The sequence below is a fragment of the Camelina sativa genome, chromosome 3, assembly GCF_000633955.1.
Source record: "Camelina sativa cultivar DH55 chromosome 3, Cs, whole genome shotgun sequence".
Lineage (NCBI taxonomy): Eukaryota > Viridiplantae > Streptophyta > Magnoliopsida > Brassicales > Brassicaceae > Camelina > Camelina sativa.
The window spans coordinates 5,065,101-5,081,823 of NC_025687.1; the positions used below are offsets into that span (position 1 = coordinate 5,065,101).

Consider the following 16,723-nt stretch of genomic DNA (forward strand, 5'->3'; position numbering starts at 1 on the left):
AACTTCGCTTTTCAAAACAAGCTTGGAGCAGGTGGGTTTGGACCTGTTTATAAGGTATGGAAGAAGCAAAAACCATCTTCACATATGCCTAAAATATATATATACACAAAATCTTTGTCAATGCTTCTCCAAAAGACCAATCTTTAGGTTCAATAACAAGTAATAGGTAATGTTTCCTTTGTTACTATTCAGGGAGTGTTACAAAATGGTATGGAGATAGCAGTGAAGCGGTTATCGAAAAACTCGGGACAAGGAATGGAAGAGTTCAAGAACGAGGTCAAGTTGATATCGAAGTTGCAGCATCGAAATCTCGTGAGGATCTTAGGATGTTGTGTTGAATTTGAAGAGAAGATGTTGGTATACGAGTATTTACCAAACAAGAGCCTAGACTATTTCGTATTCCGTACGTTAAACAGTTCCTCTACAGTTTCAAATCCTCCCATTCAAGACGATCAGTGACTTTGAATTTGATTTCCTGTTTTGTTCTTTCTCCTTATTGCCCCTCTTAGATGAGGAGCAAAGAGCGGCGTTAGATTGGCCAAAACGAATGGGGATAATCCGCGGGATTGCTCGTGGAGTCTTGTATCTTCATCAAGATTCAAGACTGAGGATCATCCATAGAGACCTCAAGGCCAGCAATGTACTTCTTGACAACGATATGATACCGAAGATTGCAGATTTCGGCCTGGCTAGAATCTTTGGGGGCAACCAAATCGAAGGAAGCACAAATCGAGTCGTTGGAACATAGTGAGTTAATCCATATCAATCCTATAAAGCTCTGCAACTTCGTTTTTTCAATCTTTAAGGCCGTTTCAATCTCACTGTCACAGCGGGTACATGTCACCAGAGTATGCAATGGACGGCCAGTTCTCTATTAAATCCGACGTCTACAGCTTTGGAGTATTGATCTTAGAGATCGTAACGGGAAAGAAAAATAGTGCTTTCTATGAGGAGTCTTTGAATCTAGTGAAACATGTAAGTAAAGACTTCTTTCTCTTTTTCACATAACTTGGGGCTAGAAAAACAGAACATAAGCAAATGTTTGTTTTTTCGTCTTGTAGATTTGGGATCGATGGGAAAAAGGTGAAGCAACGGAGATCATAGACAACTTAATGGGTGAAGAGACTTATGATGAGAGCGAAGTAATGAAGTGCATACACATTGGGTTACTTTGCGTGCAAGAAAACGCTTCGGACAGACCAGACATGTCCTCTGTTGTCTTCATGTTAGGTCATAACGCCATTGATCTTCCATCTCCGAAGCATCCTGCGTTTACAGCGGGAAGGAGGAGAAACGTCAAAAGTGGCGGCAGCTCAGATAATTGGCCCACCGGAGAAACCGCTAGTACTGTTAATGACGTTACTCTCTCCGATGTCCGAGGTCGTTAACAAGTGTCAACGTAAGTATCAATTTATATCACAATATTTATATTTGTTTATATAGAAATTTTTTTGAATAAACGTATGCAAAATCATGTTTATAAAGTTACAAAATACCTAATGAAAAGGAAAAGTTATACATTATCGGCATCAGATTATTAATACTGTTTGTTTATTCATCCTTCATTTTGTTTTTTTTTGTTTTTTTGTCTTTGTGAATTTCATACTGTAGTGTACAATTTATATGTTTGACAACTAGCTTTATAATACCGGGGAGTACATAATTAGCTTTTCTTATACATAATTTAGCTTCATTTCCTCTCTACATGATCCGACGACCAAAAAATAGACTTGAGTTAAAAGACCTTTTAGTTAGATTACAAGTCAAGTCTCTACCACATAATATTCTTCGACTCAAAAAAGACATTCTACTCTGATCTTCAGCTACATTTTAACGCATTTTTTTGCCTTCATGCTTACTCTTTCACCTAATATCAACAAAATGGAAGGTAAAAAGATTAGATACCAACCATGTAATAATAACTGCATTTGTATCATTACCAGAGTCCATTCGAATAAGAGATGAGTGTTCTACCTAGGAACTACACTAGTGATTGGTTCAAGACTTGTAAGGTTAATTAGTGAAACTTAACATCATCATCAACCATAAATCCAGAAGGGACAATGATCTCCAGAAAAAATCATTAAATCAACTTAGAAAGAGCTCATCATAGTTTTGTTTTTCTGAACTTACCAAGGAGGCGACAAAGTCGTCTCAAACTCAAGCTCCACATTTTCAAGCTCGACACCAAGATCTCTTGCACATGACTGAATCTGACATATCTTTTTGTTGGATGCATCCTTTTTCTCTTTCAGAGCCGCTTCTTGCCTCAGCAGCTTGAGCATCTTCTGTTTTACCTCAAGAATTTTTCGTTCCATCTCATCAAACTCTAGTTTAGCCTTGCGAGTATTGCTTGATTCATTTGACATCTCTTTGTCAAGACCTTTTAGTTCCTCCGATATATTTAGTTGTCTATCTTTGAGTGCCAACAGCACGTCGATCCGTGATAAAGCCGTTGCAACACTGAAACCGTATTTCTCTAGCTCTGAAAAGGAATCTTTGAGGCTATGTAGTTGGCTTACAGAAACGTCGGTTTCAAGATCTTTATATTTCTCCAGTAACATAGAATAAGTCACCATCAGACCTAATGCTTGTCCTTCACGGAAATCTCTTTAGTATTTGACGATGGGCTGAAATGTGGACTTTGTGGTACTCTCTTGAAGACCTCTGTTGATTTATATGTCTTCCAAAGTGGTGACTTCTTTGCAAAAGGAAAAACCATTTCTGTATCATTTGCTTGGGTTTCCTCAACATTAGGAACAAAATTCTTCCCCACATTGCAAGTCCGATTTGAGGATAACACTGGACATATCAACGTATACCCAAAAAAAAAAATGAGAACAAAGAACTTTGCTTAGCGTATCTACCAGTAATAGTCATTAGATGTTTCATGGATCTCAAACTTTTGACCGTTGCAAGCCGATTCTAAATGCAAGAAGGTCCAATGAGAGTTGAAACGTACCAGTCTCATTGAGGACTGAACTGTCTTCTAGCTGTCCTCTATTCCTCTTCCGAGTGTAGACTTGGCTGTTATGCTCCTTAGGCATCTGTGCATAAAAAGTGTTAAAAACAAAGGGAGAGCCATCTCAAAGATAAATACCAATCATGAAGATTAAGTTAATACGATACATTTTCTCGAGTTGACTCATTTCCCAAGCCATTCTGATTCTTCATGGACTCAGGGGATACATGTGAGCGAGATTCTTTTTCTGAAAAAATAGAGACCATTCTAAATCAATTTCATGGCGCACATATAAAAACGAGAATCAACTTGTGGGGTTATGACTAGAGTCTAACCATTTACTACATCATCAGCCCTCTCAAATCTCGGCCGTGCCTTTGTCTGCACATTTTTAGTTTCCAAACCCACTGACTTGTTTCTTTTGCCAGATAAAGGAGTTTCTTTTTGGCGTTTTGGCTGAAAATGGAAATAAACATTAACAACACTTCAAAATCAGCCTCAAAGATGTCCCACTAAAAAATATACCAAACCGACACCATATGTTCACTGAAACCAAGAGATATAAATTACCTTTGTTCTTTTATGCCAAACTCCATCTTCCCACTCCATTGGAGGCCTAAGATTAGAGTGATTCCCCGAAACTTACCGTGTACCGTCCCTCAAAGACAATTCCCCTCACCACACTTTCACGCCACCTAAAGCCAGTAAACGCCTCTACATGATCCAACAAATCATACTCTCCAACAGAAAAAGAAGGCTGCGGAGGCCTGACACTTCGAGAACCAACGATGCATCTGAAGGATTTATAATAGTGAGATTTATAATAGTCGTACTTAACAATAAATCCCGTGTCATTCTCCAATTCCTTGATGATAATTGCCGGTTGCCAGGCAAAATCAACTCTCAGTTCCACCATTGTCCCGCAACTAAAAACAGAATTGACCAATTCCTTCAAGGACAACATATAACAACGGATAAAGTTAAAAACTTTGACATGCAATCAAACCCCGAAGAAAAGAAACGATTCTCATACCTTATTTTTAGGTCGGACCCATTTGAAGCCGGTCCAATCAAGATGAACCCTCAAATTCTTTTTCTCGAACTGGATAACGTCAGGTCGGGAATCGAAGTAAACCAAATACTTGCCATCCTCCTCCAGCGCTTTGTAGTAGTAAGAACCTTTAAACCTTTCGTTTTCTTCCAAAGAGACTTCTACTTTACAGTCTTTTCTAATGAATTCCACCATTTGCTCTCCATCTCTGGATTTTACTAGTATGCTTGCTTACTCAAAACCCCTTAATTGAAAACTCAAAACAAAAACATAAAGACACGACCTTTTCTCTTCCCCCTTCTCAAACACAGTCAGTACTAGTACTGGTGGAGAAGCCGAGAAGACTAATAAACACCTTCGGAAAAGTGTATTTTTTTCCAATTTAGCTTCTTTTTTTAAAAAAAAAAAAAAAAATTAAGCGCAAAAAGAACATAATACAATATCAAAACGGCCCAAACTAACTAATGGGCCTAACTAAACGATTGCGTTTCATCGGTTACTTCATCACATTGCAGCAGGTAATTAAAAAAAAACAAAATAATATTAAAAAGGCCCAAACTAACAGATGGGCTTAATCAAACGATGTCGTTTCATAGGTCTTCTTCATCACATTGCAGCAAGGTAAGTAAAAAAAAAAAAAACCTTATCCTTCTCCTAATCTTGTAGTGAAAGTGTCGAAGCAGTGAACCACTCTCTCTTCAATTTCTGCAATTTCAATGGCGTCCTTCACAACATCTTCCTCATCTTCGCTTCTCCCCAAAACCCTACTCCCCATAAGCCACCTGAATCGTTTCGCTACACTTTCCGGTATCCGCGTTAGAGGAGGAGACACATGGACTCCTCTGCTCCGAAGCATCTCCTCCGCCGTTGGGTCTCGGCGTCGTGTGGCGATTGTCAAAGCTGCGACGGTTGATTCGGATTACTCTTCGAAACGGGGCAGTGGTAATGAGCAGAGAGAGACGATTATGCTTCCTGGTTGCGATTACAATCATTGGCTTATTGTAATGGAGTTTCCCAAGGATCCTGCTCCAACTAGAGACCAGATGATTGATACTTACCTTAACACTCTTGCTACTGTTCTTGGAAGGTTCGTTTTTTGCTTGTGATTGATTCTCTCTGTTTGTTAATTTAGTGTGCTATAAATAGCGACATATGTTCTGTGTTGTTAGTGGATTTGTTTGCTTGTAATTAGTGTTTTGCATAGGAAGATTTGGGTTTTATGTGATTAGGGTTTTCACTTGGTTTGTGATGATAATGTAAGGTAAGGGTTTAGTGAACTGAGTAAAGTTGACCTAGTTTCTAGAATTTTTTTCTTAAACATCACATGAGGATTGAATAAAGTTGGTTAAAGTCCGTTCGTATGAATATATTAGTGTGTAAATCTCTTGTTGATTTGTTTTCATGTCTTGATATGTGCAAACATATTGAACATTGCGGCATATAAAAAGCAAAACATTGCTGTAGGAGCATCGATGTTGCATATATTCTTCAAGCTATGTGTCAATTGCAGATGTTTTGTATGGTGTCTATTCGTTATAAGTTTATGTGTATAGGTGTAAGCAAAGTAATGTATGGAAAAATGGTTTAGTGTACACTTGTGAAGAGCATTAGATTGGGACTCCTGACTAGAGTTTCCTTGATAAGGCGGGGAATGAGTTTGCCTTACACAAGATATGACTAAAACTTTGGTTTATTTGTTGCTGCTGGCTATTTCAGAGAACTCAGAATCCTATCTACACTGTCTTGCTGCTGTTATAATCAATTTGTGACTAGTGTCTTTTTTCTAGCATAACCAGTTATTTGCGTGTGGATATTGAGGGTACTTGTGTCTGTTTTCCAGCATGGAAGAGGCAAAGAAGAACATGTATGCATTCAGTACTACCACGTATACTGGCTTTCAATGCACCATTGACGAAGAAACATCTGAGAAGTTCAAGGGTTAGTTAAGCAAGAAGAGCTTTAATCCCCTTGCTGAAAGTGTATGCTTGTAATCGTGGAAAACCTTCTTACTGATCACTCGGTCTTTCATTTTTCACAGGTTTGCCTGGAGTTCTGTGGGTTTTGCCTGACTCCTACATAGATGTCAAGAACAAAGACTACGGAGGTAACCCATCAAAGCCTGATAATAAAGTTTTTAGGGCCTCTCTTCCTCTCTCTCTATGTCTCTCTGTTCTGATAATTGGATCGTTCTTTTTTGGTCTAGGTGACAAGTACATCAATGGAGAGATTATCCCTTGCACATACCCCACATACCAACCAAAGCAGCGCAATAACACAAAGTATCAAAGTAAGAGGTACGAAAGAAAGAGAGATGGTCCTCCACCTCCTGAACAGAGGAAACCAAGACAAGAACAAGCCGCTTCTGATTCCTCTTAAACGCTGATAAGATAGCTGTTGTGATGGAGTGTTTGCGAGTTTTGATCGTTTTGTTAGTCCTTAGCTTATTGAAGTCAGGTGTAAAATCCGTCTAGTATCAAATGATGATACTACATATCACCATACCTTTTTGAACAATATTTATTGTTTTGTAGGATGAAGTTCAAAGAACCATTTTTTTAACGTTTTTCGCCTTAGTATAGGCTTCGGCTAATGTTATTCAGTAATTTCCTTAGTGGTAAAGTTTCAGGTTGGTTTTTGGGTTTTGGTTTGGCTTAGGTTCAGCTTAGAAGTGTTTTACCTTTGATTGGATTTTCACTAGGATATGTCTGGTTCTGGTTTGATTCCTTTGTCCACCACTAATTTTAACCACGTTTTCTCAACGCCATTTTCAGACAAGACAAAACTATGGCGTCTGTAGATACTTTTTTGGTAGGGTCACTACAGCACACTCGTCACCAACTCACCATCTACATCAGTCGTCCCCACCTTATCAACACATCACATGGAATAATACACTAGACGGACTTAAACCAAGCATTTCAAATCAGTTTTTTTTTTAATCCACAGAACAGAGAGCTCCACCCAATTATTATTCTTTCAACAACAGCAGAGAGAGACTTTCAATCAAGATCATCCTTCAACCTCTCTCATCATCAAATCTGAGATGGCTAATCTCTATGAGAACTACCAAATCCCCTACGACTTCGATCAGGTTAATAATCTCTACGATCACAATTATTATCATCAACCACAACAACAGTTTGGTTTCGAACCAATGAATTATAATAATTATAACTGGAATGGATCTGAATCCGAACCAACCTCTGCTTATGATCCAATGAGTTATAATAATTATAACTGGAATGGATCTGAATCCGAACCTACCTCTGCAACTGTTGCTTACTCTGCTTATGATCCAATGAGTTATAATTTTTATAACTTGAATGGATCAGAGACTGAGACAACCTCTGCATATGTTGCATACTCTGTTTCCACCATGTCTGAGCCTAAACAATTGTTCTATGATCCGAATCTCTATACAACATACGAGTCCCCTCCTCAGTTTATGATCCATCGCTCTGTAGCCTGTGCTCTGGACTTCAACGAGCCTGAATTCGACGAGTACGATTCTACGCCGTACGGTGGTGGCTACGATCCCGTTGCAACCTACGGAAAACCTCTTCCTCCATCAGTGGAGACTTGTTACCCTTGTTCAACCGCTCCTCACGCGAAAGCTCCCTCTCCTCCTGAGATTATCGCTCCTGTGCCTCTTGGAATTTATGATGGTGGTCAAAAGAATGTTGTCAAGAAGCGTGTCACTTTTGCTGAACCGGTAGAAGAAGCCAGACCAATGGAAACCATTAAAGAAGAAGAAAAAGAAGAAAGTGAGGAAGAAGGAGATGAAAGCGAAGATGATGAAGAAGAAGAAGAAGAAGAAGAAGAAGAAGAAGAAGAAGATCACAGTTCAAGCTATGGAAATGAGAAAGAAGATCACAGTTCAAGCTATGGAACTGAGAAACCTGAAACTGTAGATAAAGCAGAAGTAAAAGCTCTGTATATTCCGTCTGGTTACGGTTTAGAAGCGACGGATCTCTGCGAGGTGATATTCGGAGGTTACTTCCCTTGCGTGTTACGTAACAAAAGACGTCAGGGAGATGAACAAGATCGTGCGGCTGCTGCTGCTGCTGCTGTTTCTTGCTGGGAAAGCAACGACTCTGATCCGTGGAAGACGACTTCCGATTACCTTTTCGGGGATTCGTATCCGTACGGTCACGAGAACCGGACAGAAAGAAATCAGTTTGAGATCTCCTCTTATGGTTACCGGAGGTATTAATTATACTCGGTAAGAACAACATTCTTTGTTGATGGATGATATTGATGAAGAAGCTGATTTATTTATTTATTAGTGTATGTGCTATTTTGTTTTTGATTGGTCCCAACGTTTTTACAAAGACTTCCAAGTTGATCAATAAATGTTCTAAAATCATTTCTTAAGACAACGATTGATGGATGGATTACCAAATTATTCATATTTTCTATACAAACTATACGGTATTAGCCAGCTAGATAGTAGCATATTACTAGTATTAGATTCACATACGATATTTATCAATCTACAGTTGAGAAATTCGTGCCAAAGTGACATCAAAATATACATTTTTTTTCTAACTGAAAGATTAGACGTCCTAGTGCATTGCACATTAGCGCCATGGCGGGTTGAACCTTCTTTTTTTGAGACGTCTACTTTTTTAAAATTCTTATCTATTTCTATATCAGTTATATTATATTAATACTCTGGTGAATCTAATTCGAGATAAACAAAAAAGTTAGAACCACTAGCTCAAATGTTTACTATAATTATATAGAATTTGATGAATTGATCTAATTAATTAATTAGTAGAAGGAATATATGTCTCTGCATCACTCCTTAAAAACCAGTTCAGTTATGTTGGATTAGTACCACAATTGGCATTGCCACCTTTGCAGAATTTTGAGCATCAATATTCGATATAATTTCTTCGCAAAAGATTTGGCTGTAAAGTGAGTAGTGAGCTGTGAGCTTCACGTTTGGCGAAGAAAAAAAAAAGAAAAATGTATCGCTGTCTCATAGAACGTATTTATAATGGAGAGGAAAAAACAATATGAAAAAATCAGTAATTTTATATCGCATCGATCGCCTTGACGCAATAAAAGGGATGTATATACCGCCGCAGCAATATAACTTGCGATGACCTCATATATAATAAACTTACTATTTTGTTCTTTGAAATAGTCTATATATAAGCTCGGGTTTTGCTGTGTAATAGACATATATAGTGCTTTAATTTGTTTGTTCCACTCTTCACAAACGCATATCCTCTATACAAAGCAAGTTTTTAATTTCCATTAGATTAATATTAATTAACCAGAATATATAAATAAACTAGTTGTATGTGAGTGGGAACATTTAAATTGTTCGCCAAATTAAGAAATAAATACGTCAACTTTTTAGCTTCTTTCTTTTTTAAGCGGCAAGATTCTAAATTGAACTTGATACCACTTAAACAGTTCTGCACTCAGAGGTTTTCCATTAGAATGAGTGAACCCACACACTTTCTTATAAATGGAAGGTTTGTGGTTACCAAACTCAAAGTTCATTTGGGTCTTAACTCTTTCTAACACACACACACACACATACACAAACAGACATACTTTTGTTTTTTTGTTTAAAAAAAAACTCACATAGAAAGAAAGAAAGAGAGGACGAGAAAGAGATGGGAGAAGATATGCGAGGAGTGGGAGTAGCGGCAAAGTGGGCACCGGTTATAATAATGGTAATATCACAAGTAGCGATGGGTTCGGTGAATGCACTAGTGAACAAAGCTCTTGATGTTGGTGTGAACCATATGATAATTGGTGCTTATCGAATGGCTATTTCCTCTTTCATTCTAGTTCCTATCGCCTATATTTTGGAAAGGTTTGATATTTCCGAGCATATCATGAGTTTCTTATGTTCTTAAAACAAAGACTTACAAACGAGTGATATTTTCATTTTTTTCACATATCTATTTACATAAAACCTATCAACACTTCAACAGTAATTATAAGAATGAAGAACTCCTTCATGCCTATAATATTGAAGATTGTGAGAATTGCTCTGTTTTAACATGTTAAAAACACCACTAAGTGTTTAATAACTTAACAGGAAAATAATACCGAAGATAACGTTTAGGCTAATGGTGGATCATTTCATCAGTGGTTTGCTCGGGTTTGTCTTCTCACTATTAATTTATCAATTTCTTATAACTTTTTCCTGTTGTCCATTTAAATTTCCTCTTATATGATATTATTATTTTAAATTACAATTGAAATATTTCTACATAGGAAATATTTTCTTTCAAGTATGTTGCACATAACCATCATCAGCTAACTTATTCTATTTTTTTATTGGGTTTGAAATTGGCAGTGCGAGTTTGATGCAATTTTTCTATTTGCTTGGTCTGTCGTACACGTCAGCCACTGTTTCGTGTGCTTTGGTAAGCTTGATGCCTGCAATCACCTTCGCATTAGCTCTTATGCTCAGGTAATGATGGAACCGCTTAACTTCTTTTTCATTAATATTACTATGTAATTATGGGTCCATACCTACGTGGCTACATGTATAGTTAATTAACTTTGTTGTGTCTACAAATTTATATTAAATAAAAAAATATCGTCATATATTGCCCACACATGAATATTACTGGATGTTATTAGTAAATTTAAAACTCATTTGATTCTTTCTTTTTGCAACGCAAGAGAACAAATACATTGTGCAATATAACTTAATACTCTTAAAAAATATAATTATGAATTTAAATTACATTCTTTTTCAGGACTGAAAAGGTAAAGAATTTAAAGACCCAGGCAGGGATGTTAAAAGTGATGGGAACTTTAATATGTATAAGCGGAGCTCTGTTCTTAACATTTTAAAAAGGCCCTCATATATCAAACTCTCACTCTCACATAGCGGCTCTTCCCCACAACAACACCGCTCAAGACAAGACCAAGAATTGGCTTCTTGGATGTCTCTATTTAACCATAGGAACCGTGTTGCTATCTCTATGGATGTTGTTTCAAGGGACTTTGAGCGTCAAGTACCCTTGCAAATTCTCAAGCACTTGTCTCATGTCATTGTTTGCAGTGTTCCAGTGTGCTCTATTGAGTCTGTACAAGAGCAGAGATGTTAAAGACTGGATTATAGATGACATATTCGTGATCGGCGTCATCGTATACGCTGTTAGTAATAATATTATATTTTCATAAATCTATAAATGGTTTTAAAAATTAATATTTTAAGTTATAATAAAGGTAGGATGCAAAAACTTGGAGTTCATCTAATACACGTATATATTGTAGGGAGTGATAGGACAAGCAATGTCGACGGTAGCAACAACATGGGCGATAAAGAAACTAGGAGCTGTTTTCGTATCAGCAATTATGCCAGTTTCTCTCTTTTCGGCTACTCTATTCGATTTCCTACTCTTGCACACTCCCTTATACCTCGGAAGGTTATCTCCTCAATCATCTCTATGAAATTAATTTCGTTTCTATAAAGCTTTAGACATATATGTAAATATATGTAGCATGCTCATAACACTAACTAGGGTTCTTTAAAAAACCTTTTTGATACAGTGTGATTGGATCAGTAGTGACAATAATGGGTCTCTACGTGTTCTTGTGGGGTAAAAACAGAGAAACGGAAACTTCCCCGATGACTAACGAAGATCAAAATATTAATAATGATAAGGAGACTAGGTCATCCATTTAACTAAATAATATTGTTATTATAGTATGATTCAACAGCATCGTCGTAGTATCTTGGCCGGCCGCCGGAAAAAAAACAATGCTTCATATATCGGTTTTGGTAGTTTCTCAACTTATGCTTATGCTTCAGGTAGATCTTTCCAGGGCGTTTTCAAATCTATATAAGTTGGTGGTTGTAAGCAAAAAAAAAAAAAAAAAAGTTGTTTGTGAGCTGGTCTCTATATAAGGCTTTGTTTTTTTTTTATTATATTCGATCTTCATTGATCAGTTGAAGTTAAGTTGATATGTTAACAAAGTTTGGTAAATTAGCTAAAAAGAGTCTAGTAAAAAGAGTCTTGTATTATTATTTTTCTTAATTAGTTTCAAAAGCTCTGATTCTTGGATTGCTTTTAAATGTGTTGTGGTTTTGTGTTAGTAGCTTCTTGCTATCTCGATCAGAGCCAAACATAAAGATGTATTCGATCGGCGAGAACTTAAAAGAAGGCAAAGAGTACATATATATATATATATATATGAAAGCCACACAACACACACAGTGAAACCAAAGGAATAGTTAATCATATCACTAAAACGTCATTGCGATGGTGACCAACAGCTAGCCTTAGCCAGATTTTTTTTTGACTCACGCTTCAAAAGGAGGAGAGTCACGTACGCAGGCCAATTCTTGGAACGAGTGTCCATTCTGTCGATATTTGGGTCTATTTTCTTGAAGTAGGCTTCAGCAGCATCTAAGCCTCTAGTCTTAGCAATGATATTAAGAAAAACTGCAAGCTGCGAGGGAGAAAAACTCATCTTCTTTTTATCCATCCACTGAAAGATCTAACCAAAAAGAAAACTTTCATAACTCAGTAACAAATTAAAATCTAAAAAAAAATAAAATAAATAAGCAATATATTAAAATGTTAGATTGATGAGATGACAGACCTCTAGGGCATATTCATGTTTGCCTTCCTTGTCAAGCTGCTCTGCCGCGCTAACGAGATCCGCCTGAGACTGAGTGATGGAAACACCCTTCTTCTCTTTCTCCCTTATGATAAAATCTAAGGTCTCACCCATTACAGACCGCAGCTTCTCCAAAATACTACGCTTCTCCCAAATACCTGTACACTTCACCTTCTCAGCAGAAGAAGAAGAAGAAGAAGAAAAAGCTTCGTCTCCTGTCGTCAATGGAGGAGTATCAGAAGAAGAAGAAATACATAATTAATTCAGAGCAAAACATGTATGAAGTGGTATCCACTTGAAAGCAAAGAGTACATATGAAAGCCACACACACAAACTGTTAGTTAATCATTCACTTGCAAGAGTGATGAACAGCTAGACTTATATTATAGCCCACGTTTTCTTTAAAAAGCAGGATAGTCATGTCAATTCTTTTTATCCATCCACTCAAATATCTAACAAATAAAAAAAAAACCAAAAAAAACTTTCATTAATCTCCAAGAAAGAAAACAATTTGATCACTGGCGGGGATCATAGATGATAGACCTCGAGAGCATAAGCATGTTTGCCTTCCTTGTCAAGCTGCTTTGCCGAGCTGACGAGATCCGCCTGTGTGAAGATAACACTCTTCTTCTCTTCCTCCCTCGTGATAAAATCTAAGGTCTCACCGGTAAGAGACCGCATTCTCTTGATGAAACTACTCTTTGCCGCCGCCTTCTCAGCAAAAGAAGAAGAAGAAGAAGCTCCGTCTCCTGTCGTCAATGGAGGGGTAGCGATCTCAGCAGAAAGAGAAGTAAACGAAGCCATTATTCTAGTAGGCGTAGCACTCTTCATCTCTGCTGCAGTCCGGATTGAAGTGTAATCATTAAATAGTAATTCTCTCTGTTAAGTTAAACCGGGGATATGTTCAATAATTCTCTCTGTTTAAATCAAAATTCAATACAACGACACTTCAATCCATAAAAGTTTTGAGTCCCATATAATACTCTGTCGCATTATATATTTGATCATATACCTCTTTGTTGTAAAATCTGGAAGGACACAAGAAGAATAATTGTTTCTCGAATTGTGATTTTGCTAAAACAGTCTGATATTGAAAGAGAGCATATATCATAAGTAAACTAATGTGAGGATTGTAATTTTGGGAAAAGTAAAGTTTGACAAGTGCTACATATGTACTATATCATAACTAATTAATTATTGGGCTTAATTCTATGTTTTTTTATTTATTTTTGGACCATAAAATTTAAAGCAACCCCATTAGCAATGCCCAGTGGACATGCTCTAACATATCAAAAGGGGCTTAAGACCAATTCCCAAGGATACATGATTCAGAGGAGCTAGGCTTAATGGTTATTCTTTAATTACTTTTTTTTTTTTTTTTTTTATAATTATTGGTCTGGAAAGTCTCGCACCAATGAACGATTGTCAACAACAAAAAAAAAAACCAAAACAAAATGTTAACACGACGTCGTTTGAGAAGCTCACACACACAGGCGACTTAATTCACGGCCCCTTGAGTTGTTCTTCACCTTATTAAAGAAGCGCCAACCAAACAAAAACCCTAAAAATCGTTAGCAGAGAGAGAGAGAGAGAGACACAGAAGAAGACGACCAAGTTAGCAGCTAAAGATGATTATCCCTGTTCGTTGCTTCACTTGTGGAAAGGTTTGTTTTTTCAATTCGCTATGGTCTTATTTAGGGGTGTTTTACTCCGTCTTTTGAAGGCTTTTTGTTACTCTAATTTTGACAAAGATTACAACATCTTTACTCTCTCTCTCTCTCTGTTAACTCCATATGATGGCTGGGTCGATTAGTATAAATTATTTATAGAGCAATAAAAAGAAAGTATTGAGCTTTATTACTAAGCTTTCTTCATTCACTTTTGTGATTTTGTTTAGGTGATTGGAAACAAATGGGATCAGTATCTTGATCTTCTCCAGCTTGACTACACTGAAGGGTAAGCGCCTTTTCACTTGCTCTATTCATTCATACGTCGTGTGTGTGAAAAAGATTGTAATTTATTTTTCGAGTTTTAGTGAAATTTGCCCAGATTTGGTATTGGTTTTGTATTCTCTTCATGTTTATTGTGTTTCGTTGGAAGAGACTATGTCCTGCCTATTGTCCTGCCTATTGTATAGATTTGGCTTTTGATTAGACTTGTGCCCATCTACATGATTCTTATCAGTACCAATCGTACTTTGTGCGAATCTGTTGGAGAAGCAAATCAATAAAAGATTAGGCTTTAGCTAATATGATCTGTTGTTTATGTGTTTACTGGAAGAGACTATTCACTATTGTGCCTATCTTGTTTATCTATCTCGACTGTTATAAGTGTGAATGAAGACCTATGATTCTTTTTCCAATCTGTAGAAGAATCTTAGTCTTGGTGTGGTGTCTACTTCTTGTAATTAAGCAAGTTTTGTTTTACAGGAGATTCTTTCTTTAGGCACTTTCTTATTGCTGTTTAAGCTCCACAATGGGTATGAAATTTACAAGATAAGTTTTCTCTTTTGGCAGGGACGCCCTTGATGCGCTCCTGCTAGTCAGATACTGCTGCAGGCGTATGCTAATGACTCATGTTGATCTGATTGAGAAGCTTCTCAACTACAACAGTACACTCTCCAAACTTGATTATATGTTGTGTTTCTTTTGACTCCCACTCTATTGTCTACTTCAATTTTTTATTTACTGGTACCCACATACTTTTTTCTTGCAGCTCTGGAAAAATCAGACAACAGTTAGAAGAGGATGCAAATCTGCTGGAAGAGTTTTCCTCTTTAGAGGTTTAAATATTAGTATGTATGAAAACCTTCAATTCCATCTAAAAGACGAAATCATATGTATGTCACTACTTTCTCGTGTGTGTGATTCAGTATCATATTTTCTGACCTGAATGATTTGTCCTTTTGAGTTGTTCACGTTTCATTGATATTGAGGTGTAAACATGGCCATCTCGAAAACCCTTTGAGAAATTACTTGTAGTCACTGGTTTTCATAAGTTCATAATTTGAGAAATTAGTTGGAGTCACTGGTTTATATAAGTTCATAAAAACGCAAAAAAGAAAAGAAAAAATAGTTATCGTTGCATACAATACAGTCGTCGGACTGCTTAGTGTGTTCATGCTTGTTCAAGAATTCTCAAACATTCCCAGGAACGGTTAAGAAAAAATGTATAACCAAAGAAGAATGAAACACAATGTAACCATGTTTGGCATATGTAATACGACCCGTTCTTTAAGGGAACATATCATATTTAAATCTCTCTCAAAACGATCCCACATACCACAATAGATGTGCTCGAGAAATCAAGATCAAATTAGTCGGAACTAAAACCATATATCAAAGAACAAACGAACAATAACTCAGTAGCCATTAATCTTTCTTGATGTTGTTGTTGATCCTACCAACCGAGAGAACGGTTGCTGCTGCGATTGGTTGTTGCGGCTGGTGTTAAAACTGTTGCTGCTTCCAATTCCGGATTTAGAGTCAGAGAAAGGAGAGTAGGCTTGAGCTAGCTCAAGGGCAGAAGCAGCTTTCCCATGACGAAGCCCTGTTCCATCTACTGATTCCGGTTTCTGGGGAACCGGTTTTCGCCATGTCTCTGGTGATGGATGCCTTGTCTTGTCCTGAGTCTGCTGTTGCTGTCTTGAGCTCTTGTTTTCATTTTCACGCCAGTTTCTCCTCTGAGTTTCGGATCTGGCATTGTCGCTCACATTTCTCCCGTCCTTTTGCTCAAACTTCCTTGTTCTCAAGTCACGGGGAGAACTCATTGGCCTTTGAGTTGCATGCTCTGGAACTCCTTCGATCGGTTTGGGGACCATCCTTTTGATATGTCGGAAAGTAATAAAAAGAACATAGAATTAGATAGTGGATCTCAATGGAACAGTAAGTACAGATAGTGAAAAGAAACCCAAACCTGTCTGTCGGTTGCTCCAATTTGTTATGCTCGATCTCATCAATGCCTCGCTCTTTCAATACCTAGTCGCAAATAGAGATTAAAATCAGGTTGAAAAAATCTATATGAATCTACACAGCCAAGAAATCAAATGATGCTGAACAAACAGGCAACTTAACAAGAGAGAGTTACACAAACAATACGCACTC

General features: G+C 37.2%; 7 protein-coding genes and 2 pseudogenes across 11 annotated transcripts in view; 5 read left to right on the top strand and 4 right to left on the bottom strand.

The window, feature by feature from the left end:
- Positions 1-2,345, top strand: part of LOC104770104 (G-type lectin S-receptor-like serine/threonine-protein kinase At1g11410) — a 6,752-nt gene extending 4,407 nt beyond the window's left edge. For 2 of the 4 annotated variants that reach the window (XM_019243392.1, XM_010494459.2), the window contains exons 6-9: positions 193-403; positions 510-747; positions 831-975; positions 1,062-1,554. In XM_019243392.1, the coding sequence (XP_019098937.1) occupies positions 193-403; positions 510-747; positions 831-975; positions 1,062-1,388 (921 nt within the window). In that variant the 3' untranslated portion in view covers positions 1,389-1,554. Of the gene's footprint in view, positions 1-192; positions 404-509; positions 748-830; positions 976-1,061; positions 1,555-2,255 lie in introns of those variants that run through there. The other 2 variants (XM_010494466.2, XM_010494475.2) reach the window with 2 other exon arrangements.
- Positions 1,657-3,620, bottom strand: LOC104770095 (annotated as a pseudogene).
- On the bottom strand, positions 3,583-4,357 carry LOC109125026 (DUF724 domain-containing protein 2-like). Its single transcript, XM_019243398.1, has 2 exons — positions 3,996-4,357; positions 3,583-3,911 (listed from the first exon to the last, which is right to left on the bottom strand). Exons 1-2 carry the CDS (start codon positions 4,206-4,208, stop codon positions 3,585-3,587), a joined length of 540 nt encoding a protein of 179 aa, XP_019098943.1. The 5' UTR covers positions 4,209-4,357; the 3' UTR covers positions 3,583-3,584.
- Positions 4,643-6,576, top strand: LOC104770139 (multiple organellar RNA editing factor 9, chloroplastic). Its single transcript, XM_010494514.2, has 4 exons — positions 4,643-5,100; positions 5,854-5,951; positions 6,052-6,117; positions 6,217-6,576. The coding sequence occupies exons 1-4, from the start codon at positions 4,730-4,732 to the stop codon at positions 6,387-6,389; spliced, it is 708 nt and encodes a 235-aa protein (XP_010492816.1). The 5' UTR covers positions 4,643-4,729; the 3' UTR covers positions 6,390-6,576.
- On the top strand, positions 6,732-8,392 carry LOC104770148. The gene has a single exon (XM_010494523.2). It carries the CDS (start codon positions 7,057-7,059, stop codon positions 8,224-8,226), a length of 1,170 nt encoding a protein of 389 aa, XP_010492825.1. The 5' UTR covers positions 6,732-7,056; the 3' UTR covers positions 8,227-8,392.
- On the top strand, positions 9,492-12,053 carry LOC104770159 (annotated as a pseudogene).
- LOC104770167 (pentatricopeptide repeat-containing protein At1g02370, mitochondrial-like) lies at positions 12,156-12,989 on the bottom strand. Of its 2 annotated transcripts, none has more exons than XM_010494553.2 (2): positions 12,603-12,989; positions 12,156-12,488 (listed from the first exon to the last, which is right to left on the bottom strand). In XM_010494553.2, exons 1-2 carry the CDS (start codon positions 12,732-12,734, stop codon positions 12,252-12,254), a joined length of 369 nt encoding a protein of 122 aa, XP_010492855.1. In that variant the 5' UTR covers positions 12,735-12,989; the 3' UTR covers positions 12,156-12,251. The 2 variants fall into 2 exon arrangements, with proteins under 2 accessions (XP_010492855.1, XP_010492848.1); XM_010494546.2 differs by having other exon boundaries at positions 12,156-12,497; positions 12,603-12,983.
- On the top strand, positions 14,117-15,591 carry LOC104770182 (DNA-directed RNA polymerases II, IV and V subunit 10). Its single transcript, XM_010494566.2, has 4 exons — positions 14,117-14,284; positions 14,518-14,576; positions 15,137-15,231; positions 15,336-15,591. The coding sequence occupies exons 1-4, from the start codon at positions 14,249-14,251 to the stop codon at positions 15,359-15,361; spliced, it is 216 nt and encodes a 71-aa protein (XP_010492868.1). The 5' UTR covers positions 14,117-14,248; the 3' UTR covers positions 15,362-15,591.
- The window catches only part of LOC104770190, a gene marked incomplete in the record, with an annotated part of 3,634 nt that continues 2,682 nt past the window's right edge, over positions 15,772-16,723 (bottom strand). The window contains 1 exon segment of the mRNA XM_019243401.1: positions 15,772-16,399. Within this exon segment, the coding sequence (XP_019098946.1) occupies positions 15,982-16,399 (418 nt within the window).